Raw genomic sequence first — 18220 nt, 5'->3', positions numbered from 1 at the left:
ATTTAGCCCGAATAGCAAGTATAACATGCATCTTAGTTCTAAATGCAACGAATGAAGGGCTATGAACTTATAGTCAGTTGAAACCTATCTTAAAAAGATTTAACCAACTAATAGTCTTCAATAACCCTAGCTAACTAACTTGATCAAACTACAAGTCACTAAAGGTAAACGAGGCCAAGTTGGATTAAGATTACTTAAGCTAGCTTCAAGTAGTTTCAACTAGGTCAAAATAATACTTACAAAAATTCAGTACTACAATAGAAGCTACAGTACCTTCCCGAACATAGTGTATCATCACTATTGGGCTTCCAACCACCACAACTCAATCCATACTTATGACCATTTCATCTTCACCTCTAAAACAATTTTATTAAGGATCCCCGATATGGAAATAACTCCAAGAACAACTCAATTTTAACTCATCTAGTTTCTATAAAAACATGGAAATGTAATCCTATAATAACTTTTCCATTTTATCTTCACATTAAATACTCTATAAATTGTTAGAGTGAAGCATCACATGAGATCCTAAAATTTCAAAGTAATCATAATCAATCTCAATCTTCCTAGCTAACATTTGAGTTCATCTCACTTATAGTAATATTTGTTAAAGCTATAGGTATTTGAGTTTGGAAAAATCCCTGAATTCTTCGACATATTGAAGACATATTGAAGTTACACCTTATCCATCGACATCAACCTCATTAAAATCAACTTGATTATCAAAGTCTCTTGAAGTTGATTTTTACCTCTCATAATGTATACAAGAACTTCCAAGTTTAGCACTCTAGGTTTACTCCCAAGCTTTGAATTTACAACCTAAGTAATCCCCCATTAAGTCTCCAAGGAAACTTGGATAATCACAATTAAGTCAAACATAGTTATAGCTCAACATCCTCATTGCAAGTTTTACTCTCCAAGTATATGTATAATGTATACACATTCAATCTTGTCCTAGAGTCCAACATACTCTTTCCCCACCCTTCCCAAATCACCATTCCACTCTACCTTCCAAGTAAAATAATAAAACAAGAATCCATGATTATCAAACCACATATTGCACTCACCAAGATTTACTGAAACCAGTACTATAATACCCGAGATCAAAAGTAGATATTTCTATCCCTAGAAGCATGAATTTAGCTCGACTAATGCATACAACTTAGATCCCTTAACTAACTCCCCCACAACATTTCAAAAATGCCATTCTAGCCATAAAATTAAACATCAACTCTAAGAGCTCCCGAACATGGAGTTCAAAGGATTAAAACTTGTTTAAAATTTAAGAATAACAAAGATCTAAGAAACCTAAATGAACTACAACTAATTATCTAAGCATGGTGGAGTTTCTACTAGGAAATTTGGAGAAATAATTTCAAGAAATTACCTACTTCTTCCACTCATAATGCTCTCTTCTCTCTCAAACGAGGATAAGGGAATGAAGAAGGCAAACATGGGTTTTAAGGGTTCATCCAAATTTACTATTGTAACTGCTACATTAAGTGCTACATTAATATCAATTGCAGTAACCCCAGTAATGCGCTAGGCTAAATCTACGTAAATGCAAGGCCTAACACACAAAATACTAGGTATTACAATTTTTCTCCCTTTGATGTTCACATGTTTGACAGTAGTACTTCCTCTTGTTAGTTATTGTGGCTAATGTATTACCAAGTTTTTAAAGTGGGTTCTTACTTCTCTATTTCACTTCATTTCTTGGGCATGGTTTCTTGTGTATGTTGTTTTTTTAAAAGTTATCATTGTTTTCATTTGTGTTTTTTTGTTTTTCTCCATTACCTTTTTTTCACGTTGTTGATCCAATGTATAAAAGGCTTTCACCTTATTTAGTTTACTTACTATTTTGATTAACATGTTGACAGGTTTGTGATTTTTGTTTGTAAAATATTCAGTATTTGTCTTGGTTTTTTGCTGATTATCAAGGTCTCTAGTGGTTGTCATCTACTTTTGATTTGTCTCTTTGATACGTGGTGTTATTTTTCCCATTTCCTAAACAAGTTTGTTATGTTATTTTTTTCTTTATTGTTGATGATTCGTTGGATAGCATGCTTGAACCACAGTTTGTATGTTGTTTTTGTCTAATATTTTATCCATCTTGTGATATGGTATGCTATTTAGTAATCAATTTCCCTTGATTTTTTTTTTATTGATTGTCATGGTTTTTTTATTTGTGGCAAATGCTAGATATAGGGTCCATTTGATACCCAACTAAGAACCGCACAAGTGATAATTGCTTGAACATGCATATTTTACATATCATTTGTACTGCATCTAACATATAATATCATATGTTTAGCGCCAAACTAGTAAAGAATAGTATTCTTTTGTTCACTATGAGATCTAATTGCATTTAGTGCCGAAGAAGCAAATATGGAGGTGATTTGAGGCAGATCGGACTAAAATAATACTTATAGAACATCACCATGTCCTCATCACGGCCATGGTCCGATTGCGCAAGTGTGCAAATCCGCAGGAAGACATCACAGGAGCCACATTAGCCTTCACAATGGCCGTTGTACATATAATGCCCATAGTCAATACACCCAACACCCAGAGCCAGACCGTGTCAGGACATGACTTATGGCTCAAGAAACCAACTTTGATTACAACGGCTCAAATAACAACAGTTGTAATCCCGTGGTCAACGCCTATTAATAGTGGAGGACATGCTAAGAGATTCGGCGCCATCTTGACGTCCTTGGGATCTTCTCATCCTCAATCATTGGAGATCTATTGGAGGGTTAGTTTTGGGATTCTTAATACTTTTCTTGTGGATTCTTTATTCTTTGATCATTATTCTATATTCATAAGAGGATCTAATTCAAAGGGAATTGTATGTCGATATACCTAGGCTTTTACTTGTGAATGTTAACTTTCATTGTCAATATAGTATTCTTGCTAGTTGATTGCGATTCATCACATGCTTATTCATTGAGAATTGTACTGATGATGTGAGGAAAAGATTCCCACTCATTAGAACATCCATGCTTTGTTAGATCTATGCATGCACTAAGAGATTAGCTATAACTAGATTTCCGGATAAAGATTTGATTATTCTTTCAGTGGAAATCTTGATCTTAAGGCGGACATAGAAGACTGGGTTGGAAGATATTCCATCTTACGTTCTTAGTACTTCTGGCCTGATTGCCAAGAGATTGGGACCAGTAGGTCTCTGAATTTCCCCGGTCCATAGTTAACATTGTCATATTTTATTTCGTATCACAAGTGCTTAGGGACTCCACATATGGGTACCCACTTCTTCTAATTGCACTTCAAGTTCCTCGATTTTATTTTAGTAGTTAATTTGTAGAAGTAGATTTATTTTACTAAAAGAATCATCTTAGACGTTAGGCTATTGATTAAGCAAAAAAAGGAAGTAATAGGTGCCTCTCATCGTTCCCTGAGAAATACGACCCTCGTGCTAATCCATGGGATATTACTTGGTGCTTGTATACTTGTGATGTTACACGCACAAAAGCCATTCGCCTGGTTTGCCGTGCGTTAACAAGCTGTACGAGTATTGTACCATGTTTAATGTTCTATAAGCATTACAAAATTGTTTGTGTTATTCTTGTTTGATTTGTACTAAATACTGGTCAAAATATTGTAAAATTATTGTGATACCCTTTTTACTATACTATGTTTGTTTGGTAATAAAAAACTTCGCAAGAAATAAATTTTGAAGTTTCTCTCATTTTCAATATTAAATTGATTAATTTTTTTATAATTAATAAACTTATTAAATCATAATTATATATATATATATATATATATATATATATTTAATTTTCAAAATTATGCAAAAATAATTGTTTACTAAAACAAAACACAAACTTTTTTATATATTATTTTTTACATGAGTTCACTATTATATTTGATATGTCCAAGAAAATCATATCCCATGATTCATGGGTAGAGATATAAAAGGATATATATTTATTTTATATATGATTTAAATTTTTAATTTTTGGATAGAAATATAAAAAGATTTATGCATATTTTTTATATGATTTAAATTTTTAATTTTTAGATCTTGATTATTTTTATTTATTTGAAAAGATATAGATGTTATGAATCAAACATCCATTTGAGAAGGGAAAGGCCCTGGAAACCCTTAAATCTTTAAAAAGACCTTAAAATCTTATAGAAATGAGAGAGCAAAGAATCCCTAAAACTTAAAGAGACCCTAAAATCATAGAGAAATGAGAGGGTAAAAACTAGAAAGGAGGAGAGGGAGATGGAGAGGGAGAAGAGGATCGTGTAAATGGGGAAGGATGTTCGTCGGCAGAGGAAGAGAAGGAGGTGCAAGGTCAGGGAGTTAGTGTCGTGGGATGTGGTATGCCATGATTGTAATTTTTTTATTGAGGATAATTTAGTCTTTTGGTTGTGTTGTGCTATATCCTCAGCCGATTTGTAAATTAAACAAGGAATAATAAAACTTGTGTTGTGCTTTACCTTAAAACTTCATGTATTAAACGGACCCATAGAGTATGATTTGTAGCCGTCTATGCTAGAGTTGGGGTATGAACAAAAAGGGCTTCAGAGGTGTTCCTCCAACTTTAGTCCAACTTATTGATAGATGAAAAGGGTCCAAGAGCAAAGCCTTTAAAAGAAATTAGTGATAGTATTTCACAAACAAATTCACTTTTTGTAAACCCTAGTATATGGCAAATGTATGATTAGCATTGTGACATTAAGGCTTAATATAAAACTTCCTTGTAAGTTATCAGGCGAGAAAGTGAAAGTTTTCTGGTATGTTATAGTTCCACAGAGTCAGTATATTATCAAACAACTTAAACCTTATGTCTTCTATATGTGACAATGTTGTTTTTCTTCGATCTATCTTAGTTTTGTGATCAAACTACTAATAAGTGTCTAAATTTATGCATTTTCATATATGTATTTCATACACTTTGCATGTAATTTCATTGGATCAATGCTCATTTTGTGCTTAATTTGTTATTGTTTATTTTGTAGAGCATAATAAGGTCATCGTGAGCTCAAGAATGCGTTTGGGGCAAATTTTGGGCCGAAACGGGCAAGGTTATAATGGTGGTACTGTAGTGGTATTATAGTAGTAAATAGCTATGGGAGTGGCATACAGCTCACATGGAAACACTAGAATACTATGCGGACATTATACAGCTTGCATGGACACCGTATGACCTCATCCAAGGGTTATGTGGGCTCCATGCACTTGTATGAATACCGTATAATGTGGGAATGACCTCTATTATACTCCATGCGGGCTTCATAAATACACTTAAGAGGAGAAAGAAAGGGCCTTTTGGCAAGGCAAATAGCAAGGGACAACCCCTAGGGTTTTCACTCACCAAATTCATCAAGGAGAGTAAAGATTGAAGATCTATTATCGGAATCACTCCGACGACTGCCGGAGATGAGCTTCCAATGGAGTTGCATTTTGGTTGATTAGGGGCGGCCCCTTTGGCAATATTTTGGAGATCTTCTCTTGTTCACCATTACTCATTTAAAGGGAGTTTGTTTTATGGAGTTCATTGAGTTTTTATTTCTTTTTATTGTTGAACTCCCACTTATATTAAACTAAACCCCCAAGTCCATTGGATGTTTGTGAATCTTGGGGTGAACATGATGATGTTGGATGCTTGATCTTTTTATTTCTTAATGTAATTGTTTGGTTTGGGATTCAATCTCTTGTTCACCATTACTCTGTATGCTTATTCCTATTTAGAGATCTCCAATAGTGTAGTGCAATCGTATGAAGAGTTGATTAGGAAGGGATTCCGATCAACACTTGTATGGGAATCCACATCCATGGCCATACTCTCTCATTGAATTTCCCCCAAGACTCTTGTACTTGCATTTAGCTTCTATTGTAGATTTCTTTGTTCTTAGTTCAAAATCAAACCAACTGTAGATTATTAGGTAAGATAACAAGTGATGAGTGAATAATAATAATTACTTGGTGTCGTGGAATACAAACCTCACTCACTCGGGTATGGTATTACTTGACAACCCGTGCTCTTGATGCTATTAACTACATATAGGCAAGCGGGAGCTTTTTTTTGAGTGGGAATGAAGAAAAAATGTTTTATAGTTAGAAAATTTTAAGAGAGACATAATTAAAACTCATACCTAGCAGCTGAGTCTTTATTGTTTAGAGAGACCATAATAATGGCTCCAATATTAAGGAAGATCATTATTGATACTCACTACCGGCAAGAGTAATCTCTCTTATGAGGTATACTTTGTCCTCACCTTTGTTAGTTGGTTCCTCAAAGCATCCTAACTAGGTAACATCTTCTTCACATAGACTTTGTCTCTAATGCAAACATTAGGACATTACACAAGGGATGATCAATATAATGAAGACTTTATTGATGGAGATTGTGCTATATCTTCGTTTTTCCTATGCCACTTAAATGTAATAGAGATTTAGGATGACCACATGTTTTTTAATATATCCCACATACAAATCCTAGCTCTTACTGAGTTATTTTACCTTCTTAGCCATTTTAGATATTCCGTTCATTATTGAATTGTGAATTGATTAAGCTAATGCATAAATTTCCTAGGGTTTAATCCAGTTATTACTAGATTTCAAGGTTTTTAACAATGAGATGGTGGTGGAAAGGAAGGCTTTTAAGGATGAAGATAACCAACATTTAAACAAACTTTTTTTTTAGATCCACTTTTAACTAATTTCATGAGCTTATAGTTTATTACATCCATTTGCTTGTCCCATGTCTTAGTTAAATTCCTCTCAATGAAGTTGGAGCTCATCTTCTTCTTCCTGCTATTTCGATCAATCTTCCCTAGTAATATATGACAAGATAACACAATATTAGTGAGGCAATCTCAAGGAAAAAAAGGGATAGTAGACTAATCAACGTGGAAGTTACTAATCAATCAATTTTAGGCCTTCAAATTCTCACCTAATAAGGAATGCTTCTTAACAATTGCCATCATCTTTGAAAAGTGGTTAAATAGAGTGTTAGAAATCAACAAGTGATTAGCATTCATTTTCTCCATTTGTATCTATATAGTCTTTCTTGGCCGATGACCATCATATGTGTGCTTTTACTTTCATATTTAATATTTTTTTCATAAAAAAACAAATATAATGATATTATTAAAATATATCAAAATTTATACTACCCTCCACTCCCTTGATTTCATTAACCAATACGCAAGGCAAAATTAAAATTGAATCTTTCAAATTAAGTAGTACATGTTGCAAAATAAAAAAAATAAATAAAATATAATTACATTGATATTTGATATATGGAAGAGTTATATATCTAGTGGTGTGTGCACGTGTTTCAAAGTATTCATATATTCTTATTATATGAGAAAGAGTCTATTTTGTTTATGTGAAGGTGTTTTAAATATTCCATAGAGGAACCTTTGGTATTAATAGGTTAAGAGTATCTTAAATGTTTGACTGACTGTGCTCAATGAGTGCTCAAGTGCTAAGTGGGCATTGAGCGCTGAATGACCATTAACCATAATATTTTTTTAAAAAATGATTTTTAAATCCAAATAAAGTCTGTGATCTGGGTTTTGCCAAACTTTCCAATTATTAAAAAAATAAAATAAAAAGTAAAAGAAAAAATAGATAACAAATGATAATAGTATAATAAAAATTATATATATATATTTCAAAAACACTACAACTTTCCACTTGTTTCCACTTGGACACCCAAAACAACCCTCGTAGACTATGCCACCCACTCACCGAGTCAGCTATTAGACACACCGAACACTCATCATGGGACCCCTCCCAAAAGCAACACAAAACCCTCCTGTCATGTTCCCCTACTTCTCTTCCTCTGCCTCCCCCTCGTTCACCATCCACTTCGCGCGTGCTCCGTGAACTCTCCGCCCCGCCGCCCCGATGGGGTGCGCGCAATCCCGCATCGACAACGAGGAGTCCGTCGCGCGCTGCAAGGAGCGCCGCATCCTCATGCGCTCCGCTGTCTCCTCCCGCAACGCCTTTGCCGCCGCCCACTCCGCCTACACCGTCTCCCTTAAGAGCACCGGCGCTGCCCTTTCGGACTTTGCCCACGCCGATCCCCTTGAGCCCCTTCCTCACAACACCTCCCTTCCAGCTTCCTCCTCCCATGTTTCTCCTCCCCCTCCTCCTGTTCCCCCTAGTGCTATCCCCATCGATAACCCCCTTCCCCCTCCTCCGCCTCCTCCTCTCTCCGATTTCTCCCCTGCTCCTCTCCAACGCTCCGCCAGCATGCCCGACCTCCCCGGCCCTCTTCCGAAGAAGCCGTCTTCTGAACCCCCAACCATCCCCGAAGACGGCGAGCCGGATGCTGATGATGCCCCGGATTCAATCCCTGTCGATCCCTCGCCGCCGCCTCCTCCTCCCCCGCGTGAACCATCGCCGGCCCCTGACCTGCTGCCTCCTGTACCGGAACCTAGCAGCGCTTGGGAATACTTCTTCTCCATGGATCAGAACATCCCCCGCCCTTCACTCGCTCCTGATACCGAGGATTTCCCTTCTGTGAAGGAGGAGATCCAGGAGGCGGTGAAATTCGAGAAAAAGAAAGCTCCTGTTGTTGTTGAGGCAGAGGAGCCGCCGGCGACGATGATGCCAGAGAAGGTCGTGGAGGAGCCCCCGCCTGCACCGGCGCCGCCAGTGCAGAAGGTGGTGAAGAAGGTGAAGCAAGGGGGGACGGGGCATTCCCAGCTTAATGCTTCTTCGATTGGGGCTGTGACGGAGTTGAAGAGAGTGGGGCAACTTAGCTTGGCGAAGATTTTGAAGGAGTTGGATGATCATTTTCTTAAGGCTTTTCAGAGTGCGCATGATGTGTCCAAGATGCTTGAGGCGACCAAGATGCATTATCACTCTAATTTTGCTGATAATCGAGGTAATTGTGCTGTCTTCTGCTCTTAATCGAGGTAATTAAACGGGTTTTAATTGTGTGACTTTGTTGGTTGGATGTCGATTGCTGTCCTACGGCTTCTAATTGAATGGAGTTCAATCTTTGATACTGGGAAATGTGTGTGTGTGTTTTAAAATCTTTGATTGAAGATAGGGACCTTTGATGCTTCTTTTTTAAAAAGTCAATTACTTTAGCAAAGTCATTACTAGGGTTTTTTCTTCAAATACTAATAATTTTATTGCTCTGAACCGTATTATTTGTATCGTTTTAAGTGTTTAAAGATTTGAAAGGCTCATAAAATCTGCAAGCAATTATTTTGAAGCCATTGTTAATAATTGAGTGGTTATTGTTTGTTGAGAAATCGGTAGATGAACTTGTGTATGATGTAGGCCAGATGTTGATTCTTGGCCTAAGGCTACAAATTTAATATAATTCAAGTTTTGACTGTGTAAACTGATCTCTTTCTATTATTTATTAGAGATTGGGACACTTGAGTCTTCTTTTCTTGAAGGCCAATTACTTTTTGTGGCAGAGTCATGACTATAGTTTTTCTGGAAATAATAATTTTATTTCTTGTACCGCATTATTTGTATTATTTGACTGTTTGGAATTTAAGGGCCTTATAAAACCTGTATGCTACTGTGAAATCACTGTTACAGGTGGCCAAAGATTGATATGTGATTGGGCTGTTAAGTGGTATAGTGGGCCTTTCAGAGATGAAAAGCTAGAAGTAATTGATACCATCTTTGAAAGTAATACAAAGTTTATCATGATGAGTAGGACGGACCATCAAAGTACAATAATTTGCTTGAGGATTTATGGTTTGTGGTGGGCTACATAAATTGTGGGATATGCCTTATAACATTGTTAGATTGTTGTCAATGGTACCGTCTTTTCGTGAAAATTTAGTCATATCGTGACTTATGTGTTAGTGTCCAAGTGTAAAGCACTGTTATTCAAATCTAAGTTTAAATTATGAACCATGTAGCTCACAGGCAGGTGAGATACTTATCTGATGATTTCCGGGGTTGGTAAGTGATGGTGCTTTTCAATGATTGAATTTCTATTGTGCTGGGCCATTAACGTATAAATTTTGAGGTAGGCCATCACCTCTCTAGGGTTAATTGTTTGAGTTTTAAAGCTATACTGAAGGACTATATATATTAAAATTCACAGTTATGTTTTTGTTCTACTCCTTATCTCTCTTTTCTACTCCTTATCTCTCTTCTCCTCCTCTAGCTCTTTTCTATGTTGTCTGCTCAGTTATGGTTTTAAATTGACTACTGTTTCTGCTGGACTCCATTTTATATTTAGAATTGTCTCTGTTGTAAGAAATTCAACTGCAAAATAAATAAAATACTATTCTACTGTGATGAATTTCATGCACTCATTCCATACTTGTCATTGCTGAGCTGGACTGATCAATAACATTTTATTTTCATTATGATCCGATCTAAATACCCTATGTTGCATTAAGTCTGTTGCATCTTTCTTTTCTTTAGATAAGAAGACCTCTTAATGTTTAGTCAATAATGTTGTCAGCTTAGTGGGTTGTGATTGCTTATAATATACTTTAAATCAGAATGTGTTGTTTGTTCAGGAAGAACTTTTGCTATTATTTTATAATTGTATGTATCTTAAGTGATTCTCTGAATAACGTAGTCTTTTGTATCCTTTGTTATTACTTGTGTCTTTATGAGTTTGTACATGTAAAATTATATGTACATATTTCATATCTCAACTGTTTTTTTGTTGACACATCTCTCTTTATTGTTTATAGGACATATCGATCACTCTGCCAGAGTTATGCGGGTCATTACATGGAATAGGTCATTCAAAGGTATGCCCAATACAGTTGAGGGAAAGGATGACTTTGATAATGATGAACATGAAACCCATGCGACAGTTCTGGATAAGATGTTAGCATGGGAGAAAAAACTTTATGATGAAGTCAAGGTAAATAGGGTTTAATGATATTATTTTTAATTTGTCATCTAGTGCATCTTCAAGTGCCCATGTTACTGTACAATTAACATTGATCTCAACAGTTTGACATTTGTCATTGACTGTATGTTGAAGATTAGCCCTATCTCTATTGCTTATTTGGTGTTTCAGTTGTAAATATCTGCACATATGTGCAAGAAGGTCTGTATGCCCTTTGTTTTGGCTATATATAATATGATGAATAGTATTTTGTATATTTCTCTGCGTTGATGAGAAATTAATCTGTATTAGTTCATTTTTGAGTATCTTTCAGTAATATTAGGTTGTTCTGCTAAAGTAGAGAGAACCAGTTGCCTGGCAATCATGAGTAAGGTACTAGGAATGAATTTAGGAATATTCCCGTGCCCCAGCAGCATATACAAATTGTTTTTTTTTTTTTTTAATTTTGAGCCTAGCCAAAGTTCTGTTATGGTGTAAGTTCAGTTAGGTCCTTTTCTTGATGAGCAAGCCAATCAGAGTGATTCAGTAGAGAGAACCAGTTGCCTGGCATTCATGAGTAAGGTCCTAGGAATGAATTTAGAAATATTCTCGTGCCCCAGCAGCATAGACAAATTGTTTTTTAGTTTTTATTTTTATTTTTATTTTGAGCCTAGTCAAAGTTATGTTCTGGTGTAAGTTCAGTTAGGTCCTTTTCTTGATGGGCAAGCCAATCAGAGTGATTTAGGATAGGCTAGGCAATTGCACCTATGGTTTGTAGGCAATCATATCTACAGAGTTTAAGCAACCACACTTAGAAGAAAAGGCAATCACACCTATGGTTTCTAGGCAATCATATCTAGAGAGTTTAAGCAACCACACTTAGAAGAAAAGGCATTCACACCTCAAAGTATACCAATATGGAAAGAAAAATTTGGGCATAATTTATTGAGTCTGAATATGATAAGAATTATTTGAACTAGAACTTATCTAGATGTTCAGACTTATTAACTTAACCTATTAATAAGCTTCAAGATAAATCCACCAGATTTGGCACACTTATGAATGCCAAAAACTGAAATCACTAAACTATGCTTAACACGTAAACACACGATTTTAATTCTTAGACAACTTCTAAACTTAAATCATGTCAACTAACAATAGCAGCCTATGCTGTGCATCACCAAGTGTTAATGAAATGATTAAATGAGCAATGTTGGTGACGTTTGTGGAAAACCTTTTAAATAAGGATAATCTTCAGGTGAAGGTTGGTTATATTTGTCATTAGCATGGAGGACTGTAAACTTGGTTCAGGAATGGAGGAAGGAAATGAAAAGTGTAGAAGAAGGGTATCTCAAGCTGAGAGATTTGATGGTCATAAAAATAGTTGGCCGGAGATGATATAGGTAAAGGTTATTAGGTATAAACAATGGTAGCAAGCTAGAAAGACCCAAATATAATTAGGAAAAAAAACTATATTTTGTTCTGCAGCAACAAACTTCTAAATCTGCTGATGAGCATGATTTTTAATCGGTTGTTAAAAACTATCAAAATGGAAACTCTATTTCTTTTCCTATAAAGGAAGTTCTTTAAACCTGACCTCTGTTGCTGCTCACAGATATTTCTTAATTGAACCTGCATCTTTGGACCATTGGTGGCCTAAGAATTAGTTTTCTGATGTTATGCTCTCTCCTTTATTAAAATTTACTCCATTTGGCAACATATGAAAAGCCTCATTCAAGCCAGTAATGATATGAGCAAGCATGCATAGAGAACAGCTATACGTGTGCATCCCTTTGCAATATAAAGTAGTTTGCTATGTAATTTAATTGTCCAGTCAGCTGGAATATTTCTTTGTACATGTGTTTAAAAGCCCCAATCATGTGGTATCATCTACAGTGAAACCTTTGCAACCTATTGAGAGATGCAATATTGGCTATAGTAACTAGGGTCATGGAATCTGATTGGAGAACATTTATTCAGATGTTCAAGTCACAAGCTGTTTGGGCCTTATGACTTCTATTACAAATGTGTGGATGATTTGGACCTATTTATCAATGACTTAATGATCATGCCGGTATTGCACGGTTAGCTATCTTCAGATGCCACCATGAATTCTTGTAAGCATAGAAGTTCTTGTTGATCTAACAGTCTTTAGAAGCATAACTATTAGGCTTTCTGTTATTATAGGCACAGTTTTGGCAAATGTTGATGAGTGCTACAATTTTGACTGTGATTAAACATTTAAACTTAATAATTTCCCTGTCATTCTGATGTTAGCAAGTTGTTATATATTGACAACCTTTTGAATTAATTGTGTTCCAATTGTACCTTTTCTCATTGTGATCAGGCTGCTGAGCATATGAAAATTGATTACCAAAGGAAGGTTGCTGCACTAAACAAGCAAAAGAAACATGGTACTAACCCTGAAGCACTTGAAAGAGCTAAAGCAGCAGTAAGTCATTTGCATACAAGGTACATAGTTGATATGCAGTCCTTGGACTCAACTGTTTCAGAAATTAATCATTTGCGAGATGATCAGCTGTATCCGAAACTAGTGCAACTTGTTGATGGGTAAGTTATTGTTGTTACTGGCAAAGTTGATCTGCTTGTTTGTCTTATGACTCTTAGTATTTGTTCATTAACAAATAGGAATGTGGAACTGAAATGCTTTTTAGATACATGATGGTCATGTGATTTTTATGTGCTACTTTTCGTTTAATTGGTTAGCCTAGTTGTATAAACAGCCTTCATGAAAATTAGACTAGTTGTCCTCAAAAAGAAGGAAAAGCCCTGCACCTTTATTTTCCACATATGGTTAGAAGTACATTGTGGTCTTCTCTTTTCAAGCTCTATTTCAGGTGTTTGTAAGCATTGTTTTACTGAAGTTTGTAATTGGTGGAACCTGACTGAATTGGTCTTAGTTACTCTTCAGGACGGAGTTTGTTAACTTTTGAATCAGATAACTGTCTCGCCTGATGCAAAAAGGATATGTTCTGGCCTGTATAAAACTGGAATAAAATTTGCATATATACCCCTGGAGGAGTTAAAACTTGTTTGTATACCCCCTTAAATAATGTATTTGTGTGTATACCCTCATAGATGTCAATGCTTAAGTTTGACTTAACATGGATGAGAGTCAAAACAAGCTATATCAAATGATTTGGGTTTGTGTATATGGACCTCAAAAAATCATGTGGTTATGATTTGCACATATACAGATATTGTTCAGATCTTCAGTATTTGGATCCCATTTTATGTGATCCAATCTGTTCGTATAGAGCCCTTATTTTTCTATGGGTTCCCTCTTTTCGTGTTTATGTTTCAAGGTAAGCAGAAGAGATTCGAGAGAAAACCCTATATTTCTGTGAGGTGGAAAAGGAAGGAGAAGAGATTAACAGAAGGGTGAAAAATCATAAATGGTCATTATTGGTATGTCATTATCCTAAACTGTGGTTTAGATGCCATGTAACTTTATTAAGACCCAATCACAGTAGGGGTATATGTGCAAAAAGTTGAGGTTTGCGTATGTGGTATACACAATTATATTACTTACAAGGGTATACACGCAAATATAACTCTTTGCTGGGGTATATATGCAAGTTTCCAATTAATTTGTATATCATCATTTTGGTCCATACTGAAGATTGTTGATTATATATTGAGCAGAGTTATTTCATTTTTGCTTGTACCAAAGTGTTTATTCGTGGTTACTTCCTATATCTGATGGCATAGTGTTCCTGTGGTTTTCATGCTTCCTTAAATAACTGCAGAATAGTCCTAACCTAAGCACTCTCCTGTGTCTTTCCTATGATGTAAATTTATTGTATAATACACTAATATGAACTGATTCTGTGCTAACCAAATGCATTCAAAAAGGAAATGTTTTGCCCCCAAATAATGTTTGGCCTTGATATATTGAGGGCATTGTGATCAGACTTGATGAAGTTGGTGGATAAGATAAAAAAATTGTTTATTGATGTATAATTACTCTTGCTTGATTTGATGGAAGCAGGAGTTATGAAAGCAAATTCTGGAACGGAAGAGTTTGCTAACTCCAGTAAATGGTGCATGGGATCTTGAAAGAGGCACTGTTACAATGATTACTTCATTTGTGGCCGTATGATCTAAGTAGTGAAGAGCTTCCTGCAATTTTCCTTTCTAAATGACCATCATTTATCCAACTTTTTAAATTGTTGTTTTATCTCTTAGACTCTAGGGATCCTTCTTTGAATTATTTGTGATGTAGGATATTCATATTATTGTCTGACTTCTTAAACAGTTACATAGAAGAACTCTGTGTTCATATTGTGAGCCTCCTGGTGAGATAATTTTTGAGCGTTGTAGTGGACATTCTTTGTTTAGAAAGGAATGGTGTTGATGTGGATAGATTAAACTTATAAATCTGGTACTCATATGCCTGAAATGGACTACGATGCTTTGGGAAAAGGTTCCTGTGATGTTTTGGTTAAAGGGAAATAGCTTTGCTGGTGGCTGTTTCTCTAGGTTTCACCATTTAAAATAAGTTCAAGATTTATGCTCTTCTTTTCCATCATGTACTTGCCTTTTAGCCATCTGGTGCTGGACAAAATCCTCAATCTAAAAGTTAGTAGCATTGCTGGATGATCCCCTTGTTGTCTAGATGCAATAAAGCTACTGTCATCATATATGATAATACATGAATGATACCTGCTCAAATCTTTCATCTTTATTTACAAGCTGATAATTGGCCAATCTATCTTTTTGAGTGATCTTAATGAGTTTGCAAATATCATCTTTTTGTAGCCATCTCTTTGATGATTCTTCTGTTACATATGGTTTTTTTATTTACAGTGAGACAAGGCCCTGCTTTGTACTATTTTTTGTTTCTATTTTTCTTTATATACTTTTGCCAATCTTCTCCATTTGATACTTGCATTTTTAGCATATCGGCCATTTCTCGATTCTGTTGGCTTCATCTTGTTTCTGTCTGATTGGTCATTTTGCTCATAGTTCCAATAAAAAACCGAGAACAACAAAGTTGCCCCAAATCCATAGATGATTTTGAAATGTTCATTGCATGGTTATGTTAAAGACACTTCCTTTTGATATAATTAATAATTTTTGACTTGATTTATTAGTTTTCTGACTGTGCCGTATGATTTCTTGTATACATTGACTTAAGTATGATGTTTCATCTCAATCAGGATGGCAACTATGTGGGAAGCAATGCATGGTCATCATGACAGTCAGTATAATATTGCCATGCAACTCAAATCCCTCGACATCTTAAGTGTACCCAATGATACTAGTGAACAGCATTATCGCCGGACCAATCAGCTTTGTCAGGTTGTGAGGGAATGGCACTCACAGCTTCAGAAGCTGATGACCCATCAAAGAGAGTACATCCAAGCCTTAAACAACTGGCTGAGGTTCAATCTCATCCCCATTGAAAACAGCTTGAAGGAGAAGGTCTCCTCCCCTCCAAAGGTGTTCAAACCCCCAATCCAGCCCTTCCTCCAAGCCTGGCATGACCAGCTTGAGAAAATACCAGATGAGCTAGCGAAAACTGCAATCTTCAGCTTCTCAGAAGCCTTAAATTCCATTTGGCTACTGCAACAGGAGGAGCTGAAACTGAGGGAGAGGTGTGAGGATTTACAAAGGGATTACTTGCGCAAAATGCGGGCTTTTGATGACTGGTGCCAAAAGAATGCAATGAAGACACCAGCTGCTGCTGCTGCTGAGGGTGGAGATCTGGAGACTGGTGAGGGTCCAATTCAAAGCGACCCGGTGGCAGACAAGAAGTTAATGTTGGAGCAGTTGAAGGTCCGACTCGACGGCGAGTCAGAAGCCCATCGTAAATTATGTGAGCAAGTTAGCCAGAAATCACTCAGAAGTCTCAAAACTCACTTGCCCGTGCTTTGCCGATCAATGTCAGAGTTCGCTCTTTCGTGTGCCAAAATGTACCAGGCTTTGGGGGTCGTCGCTCAATCAAGAGAATCCATTGTATAGAGATCGATCTGATTATATATCTATTGTAATTTGCTTTGTTTATATATATATATATATAATTTTATTTCCTCGTTGTATTATATTATATGGTGGAAGAGTTTTGAAATATGTTTATACAGCACAAATGGCTCAGCATGATCTCTGTAGAAATCTATTTTATACAAATTCAAGATTCATAAGGAGGTCATTTATGTCAAGTGTTATTAATGATTGATCAAATGAAAATTTACATTTTTAATTCTAAGTTTGCCCCTTGCACCCTTATGCTTTCCAAATGATTGACTGCATCAAATTACTTAGTAACTGATTATAATTATCAGTAGCAATATAGAAGTAATTTGAATAAAATCTTATGTTTTTTTTTTAGTATTTCACTATAAAATAATATTTAAAAAACTAGATCTTACTTCTTTAAAAACAAAGATTTGAAACCGGATTTCATTCTTCCTGAGGGGTGCGAGTAAGACAAATTTTAGTCTCAATTTTGGTTTATAATCACCTTACTTTGTATGTTTTTTTATCCGAATGTTATTGGATGTTCCCAGAGGGACAACTTTTTATATTTTCCATTATGAATGTGTTACCCTCTATATAATTTTGGGTAGATTTTGAAGGTCTTAAATCTCCTTAAAAAATTGTAAATATATCTATTGACAATCTTTTTGAATATATATATATAAATACACAAACTCATACAAAACCCCAAAATCACACTTAATGCTTGTAAAATGTCACCTTTTCTATGTACTCTAAACCCTGAGATTCTTATATATTGCCCCCATAAAAGTTAACAGAAGGTTATTCAACTTGATCATTAAATTAATTTATAAGAAAATATGTTCTTCTCCCTTAATTAAACAACTTGAAATTGTTATTCTTTTAAGCATCTTTATTAGGTATATAAATATATTCAAAATATTATAAATTAAAGTATGTTAAAAAAGTTAAATAGATATATAACCTTCATAATCATATATGAAAAAGAGAAAAGTTTAGGGGTGCAAATACAATGGTTAATAAAAGATATTTTACTATTTTTTAATCTATAATCAGTTATAATAAGTAGCTAATTGAACTTGAGTGTGTAAATGAAGAATGTTTATTTTTCAAGGGTATAAATGAAAGGAGAAATTAACCACAGATGGTATTTCTATAATTTTGTATTTTGTTAGGGTGTACATATAAAAGCCACAAAATTGTATAGTGTTTAACATGAGTCTTGCGCTTGAGTATCTAAGCCATCATTGTTTTTTAGTGCATATATGCATAGATAAAAGAGAATTTATACAGCTTTTGCTTGATATAATATTTAATTATAACTGTTATGTATGCTAGAAAAGTAAAGAAGAACTCGAAACTCTGAAGTCTGAAATGTGTGTTAACATTGTTCTCAAGAGTTTATTTGCCCAAAACAC

General features: G+C 35.3%; 1 protein-coding gene across 1 annotated transcript; it reads left to right on the top strand.

Moving 5' to 3' along the window:
- The first annotated feature begins 7778 nt into the window (after positions 1-7778).
- Positions 7779-17002, top strand: LOC120263345 (protein ALTERED PHOSPHATE STARVATION RESPONSE 1-like). The gene is made up of 4 exons (XM_039271202.1): positions 7779-8879; positions 10675-10850; positions 13165-13388; positions 16001-17002. Exons 1-4 carry the CDS (start codon positions 7895-7897, stop codon positions 16803-16805), a joined length of 2190 nt encoding a protein of 729 aa, XP_039127136.1. The 5' UTR covers positions 7779-7894; the 3' UTR covers positions 16806-17002.
- The last annotated feature ends 1218 nt before the right edge of the window (positions 17003-18220 follow it).

This window comes from Dioscorea cayenensis, chromosome 6, assembly GCF_009730915.1.
Source record: "Dioscorea cayenensis subsp. rotundata cultivar TDr96_F1 chromosome 6, TDr96_F1_v2_PseudoChromosome.rev07_lg8_w22 25.fasta, whole genome shotgun sequence".
In the NCBI taxonomy this organism is placed as follows: domain Eukaryota; kingdom Viridiplantae; phylum Streptophyta; class Magnoliopsida; order Dioscoreales; family Dioscoreaceae; genus Dioscorea; species Dioscorea cayenensis.
This window is presented reverse-complemented; position numbering and strand designations above follow the sequence as displayed.

Coding starts and splice junctions, on each gene's coding strand:
- LOC120263345 (XM_039271202.1), top strand. CDS start 7,895: ATGGGGTGCGCGCAATCCCGCATCGACAACGAGGAGTCCGTCGCGCGC. Junction 8,880..10,674: donor TAATTTTGCTGATAATCGAG/GTAATTGTGCTG, acceptor TATTGTTTATAG/GACATATCGATCACTCTGCC. Junction 13,389..16,000: donor CTAGTGCAACTTGTTGATGG/GTAAGTTATTGT, acceptor CATCTCAATCAG/GATGGCAACTATGTGGGAAG.